The sequence below is a fragment of the Alosa sapidissima genome, chromosome 23 (genome assembly GCF_018492685.1).
Source record: "Alosa sapidissima isolate fAloSap1 chromosome 23, fAloSap1.pri, whole genome shotgun sequence".
Classification (NCBI taxonomy): Eukaryota; Metazoa; Chordata; class Actinopteri; order Clupeiformes; family Clupeidae; genus Alosa; species Alosa sapidissima.
Genome location: NC_055979.1, coordinates 28,076,651 through 28,081,323, shown reverse-complemented (window position 1 = coordinate 28,081,323; position 4,673 = coordinate 28,076,651). Strand labels below are relative to the sequence as shown.

The 4,673-nt window shown below is 46.9% G+C and overlaps 1 protein-coding gene across 1 annotated transcript in view; it reads right to left on the bottom strand.

The window, feature by feature from the left end:
- Positions 1 to 206: 206 nt before the first annotated feature.
- Positions 207 to 4,673, bottom strand: part of sema5bb (sema domain, seven thrombospondin repeats (type 1 and type 1-like), transmembrane domain (TM) and short cytoplasmic domain, (semaphorin) 5Bb) — a 34,919-nt gene continuing 30,452 nt past the window's right edge. The window contains 4 exon segments of the mRNA XM_042081715.1: positions 207 to 1,470; positions 2,130 to 2,147; positions 2,150 to 2,211; positions 2,214 to 2,318. Coding sequence (XP_041937649.1) covers positions 1,312 to 1,470; positions 2,130 to 2,147; positions 2,150 to 2,211; positions 2,214 to 2,318 — 344 coding nt within the window. The 3' untranslated portion in view covers positions 207 to 1,311.

Sequence of the window (4,673 nt, the reverse complement as noted above, 5' to 3'; positions counted from 1 at the left end):
CTCTTTCTCTCTCTTGTTCTCACATGAAGGCACACACGCTGCACACCAGCACGCGCACACACACACACACACACTCTCTCTCTCACCACACACACACATGTGTGCAAACACACACACACACACACACACACACACACACACACACACACACACACGTGTGCACACACACACACACACACACACACGTGTGCAAACACACACACACACACACACACACTCTCTGAATGAACTGAATGAACACACACACACACACACACTGAATGAACTGAATGATTACTGATATTTTATGGCCCATTAAGAAAACCCAGCTCAAGTTTTCACATGCCATGACGTGCTGCTGCTGAACTTAAACGCCACGTCTTCTATGCTGGTCAGAAGTTGAACCAGATGGGTTGGGTTGCGCTGGGTTGCGTTGGGTCAGGCCGGGTTGGGTTGGGTCAAAATCACAGCCTATGCCTCCCACTGCAGCACACCCAGAGACACTCATAAAAACATCCTCACCAGAGTCTGTATCTCCATAGTCAAGCAGTGAGGTTGTTGTGTGTGTGTGTGTGTGTGTGTGTGTACAGTATGTGTTGAATAGAAGTTCGACATGTCCCTCAGTGAATAGCAATGACCCAGTGCCACCGCAGTACACCGAGGAGTGTTATTATCAGAGGTCTGTCCAGTTCTTCTGGCCTCTGTCTGTCCAGTTCCTCTGGCCTCTGTCTGGGTTTGCTGTTTTTACATGGTGGGCCATGAAGCCACTGAGTTCAGACACAAAAACTCCACTTCCCAGAATTCCTTCAGAATTACATTCCTGGTTTGAGGGAGGTCAGTGTTCACCAGGAGCAGGATGATTGGGGTGTCTGTCTTTTCTCCAGGTCAGAGTGTGTGAGAGAGTTTTATAAACAAGTTTTCTCAGTCCGACGCCAAAGGTGTGTGTGTGTGACTCTTCCATTTTGACACGCCCACAACACACACACTCTCTCACCTCTGATTGGACACTGTGTGTCTCCATGGTTACAGAAAGTCTGTTTTCTGGTTCAAGCTAACGGTCGTGTGTCTGAAAAACGTCACACATGCATACACACTCACCTCTGTTTTGTACCATCACCACACACCCCTCTCATAACAGGAGTGTGTGTGTGTCTTTGTATCTCTACGGCAAAGGAGAGTCCAGTTGTTTGTTTCCATAGGTGTGTGTTAACGTGCAGGATGGCTCCATGGAGTGTGTGTGTGTGTGTGTGTGTGTGTGTGTGTGTGTGTGTGTGTGTGTGTGTGCGTCGTCCAGTTGACGTGGCTGTTGGGCGGTTTGCGGGGGGCTGTATCTTAGCTGTGCATGTAGTTCCTGCAGGGGGAGTCGAGGGAGAAGTCGTATTTGCCCAGGGGGTGGGGGTAGTAGGTGGTGGCGTACACGTTGGTCTGCTGCAGGGGAGACGAGAAGAAGTTACAGCCCTCATCCGGCAGGATGCTACTCTTATTCAGCGTCTGGGGTGGTGGAGAGGGAGGAGAGAGGGAGGGAAGGAGGGATGGAGGGATAGAGAAGAGAGAGAGAGGGAAAAAGAAGGAGGGAGGAGAGAGGAAGAATACAGTGTGTGTTGAGTGTGTGTTGATTTGGGTTGAGCCACTAGAGACTATGGACATCATCTACTGACTTATGCATATGGATTACCTGCCTGAGTCCACACAAACAAGTGAGAGAGAGAGAGAGAGAGAGAGAGAGAGAGGAAGAAGAGAAGGAATGAGATGGAACGAGAGAACAGCAAGGGAGCAAGAGGAGCACAAAAAAGTAAAAAGAAAAGCAGGAGAAGAAGCAGAGAAAACGAGCAGAAGAGAGAGACATGAAGAGAGAGAGAGATAGAGAGAGGAGAGAGAGAGATGGAGTGAGAGATGGAGTGAGAGAAATGGAGAGAGAGATAGAGAGAGAGAGATGAAGTGAGAGTGAGAGAGAGAGAGAGAGAGAGAGGAGAGAGAGAGAGGAGAGAGAGAGAGAGAGAGAGAGAGAGAGAGGAATGGAGTGAGAGAAATGAAGAGAGGGAAATTGAGTGAGAGAAAGAGATGGAGCAAGAGAAATGGAGAAAGGGAAATAGAGAGAGAGAGAGATGGAAGAGAGGGAAACACAGAGGAAGGAGAGCTAGGCCCGGTACCTTGAACTCCATGGGCGTGTGTACTTGTCGTTGTTGGGGGGCAGGTGGTTGGGGGTGGACGGGTGGATGACGGCCGACTCTGGGACGGGCGGTGCACCTTCTGGAGGTACAGATACACCAGCAGGGACAGCAACACCGCCCCCACGAAACCACCCACACCCGTCAACACCAGGTGGAACAGGGAGAAGCCTGGATGGAGAGAGAGAGAGAGAGGGAGAGAGAGAGAGAGAGAGAGAGAGAGAAAGGGAGAGAGAGAGAGAGAGAGGGAGAGAGATAGAGAGAGAGAGAGAGAGAGAGAGGGAGAGAGGGAGAGGGAGAGAGGGAGAGAGAGGGGAGAGAGAGAGAGAGAGAGAGGGAGAGGGAGAGAGGGAGAGGGAGAGAGGGAGAGAGAGGGAGAGAGAAAGAAGAGAGAGGGAGGGAAAGAAGGGAAACAGCGAGGGTGGCGGAGAGAGAGAGATGAAGAGAGAGATGAAAGAGATGAAGAGAGAGATGAAGAGAGAGATGAAGAGAGAGATGAAGAGATGAAGAGAGAGATGAAGAGAGAGATGAAGAGAGAGATGAAGAGATGAAGAGAAAGATGAAGAGAGAGATGAAGAGATGAAGAGAGAGATGAAGAGAGAGATGAAGAGAGAGATGAAGAGATGAAGAGAAAGATGAAGAGAGAGATGAAGAGATGAAGAGAGAGATGAAGAGAGAGATGAAGAGAGAGATGAAGAGAGAGATGAAGAGATGAAGAGAGAGATGAAGAGAGAGATGAAGAGATGAAGAGAGAGATTAAGAGAGAGATGAAGAGAGAGATGAAGAGATGAAGAGAGAGATGAAGAGAGAGATGAAGAGAGAGATGAAGAGAGGTAGAGAGAGATGAAGAGAGAGATGAAGAGGAGAGATGAAGAGAGAGATGAAGAGATGAGAAGAGAGATGAAGAGAGAGATGAAGAGAGAGATGAAGAGAGAAGATGAAGAGAGAGATGAAGAGATGAAGAGAGAGATGAAGAGAGAGATGAAGAGAGAGATGAAGAGAGAGATGAAGAGAGAGATGAAGAGAGGTAGAGAGAGATGAAGAGATGAAGAGAGAGATGAAGAGATGGAGAGAGAGATGAAGAGAGAGATGAAGAGATGAAGAGAGAGATGAAGAGAGAGATGAAGAGAGAGATGAAGAGATGAAGAGATGAAGAGAGAGATGAAGAGAGATGAAGAGATGAAGAGAGAGATGAAGAGAGAGAAGAAGAAGAGGATGAAAGAGATGAAGAGAGAGATGAAGAGAGAGATGAAGAGAGAGAGGAAGAGATGAAGAGAGAGATGAGAGATGAAGAGAGAGGGAAGAGAGAGAGGAAGAGAGAGATGAAGAGAGGTAGAGATGAAGAGATGAAGAGAGGTAGAGATGAAGAGAGAGATGAAGAGAGGTAGAGAGAGATGAAGAGAGAGATGAAGAGAGAGATGAAGATGAGAGAGGAAGAGATGAAGAGAGAGATGAAGAGATGAAGAGAGAGGGGAAGAGAGAGAGAGGAAGAGAGAGATGAAGAGAGTAGAGATGAAGAGATGAGAGAGGTAGAGATGAAGAAGGAGATGAAGAGAGGTAGAGAGAGATGAAGAGAGAGATGAAGAGAGAGATGAGAGAGAGAGAAGAGAGTAGAGATGAAGAGAGAGATGAAGAGAGGTAGAGAGAGATGAAGAGGAGGTAGAGGATGAAGGAGAGATGAAGAGAGATGAAGAGAGAGATGAAGAGAGGTAGAGATGAAGAGAGAGATGAAGAGAGGAAGAGAGAGATTGAAGAGAGAGATGAAGAGAGAGATGAAGAGAGGTAGAGATGAAGAGAGAGATGAAGAGATGAAGAGAGAGATGAAGAGAGGTAGAGATGATGAGAGAGATGAAGAGAGAGATGAGAGAGGTAGAGAGAGATGAAGAGAGAGATGAGAGATGGTAGAGATGAAGAGAGAGATGAAGAGAGGTAGAGATGAAGAGAGAGATGAAGAGAGGTAGAGAGAGATGAAGGAGAGGTAGAGATGAAGAGAGAGATGAAGAGAGAGATGAAGAGAGAGATGAAGAGAGGTAGAGATGAAGAGAGAGATGAGAGAGGAGAGAGAGATGAAGAGAGAGATGAAGAGAGAGATGAGAGGTAGAGATGAAGAGAGAGTTGAAGAGATGAAGAGAGAGATGAAGGTAGAGATGAAGAGAGAGATGAAGAGAGAGATGAAGAGAGGTAGAGAGAGATGAAGAGAGAGATGATGAGAGGTAGAGATGAAGAGAGAGATGAAGAGATGAAGAGATGAAGAGAGAGATGAAGAGAGAGATGAAGAGAGAGATGAAGAGATGAAGAGATGAAGAGATGAAGAGAGAGATGAAGAGATGAGAGAGAGATGAAGAGGTAGAGAGAGATGAAGAGATGAAGAGATGAAGAGATGAAGAGAGAGATGAAGAGAGAGATGAAGAGATGAAGAGATGAAGAGAGAGATGAGAGAGGTAGAGAGAGATGAATAGTTGAAGAGATGAAGAGATGAAGAGAGAGATGAAGAGAGGTAGAGAGAGATGAAGAGATGAAGAGATG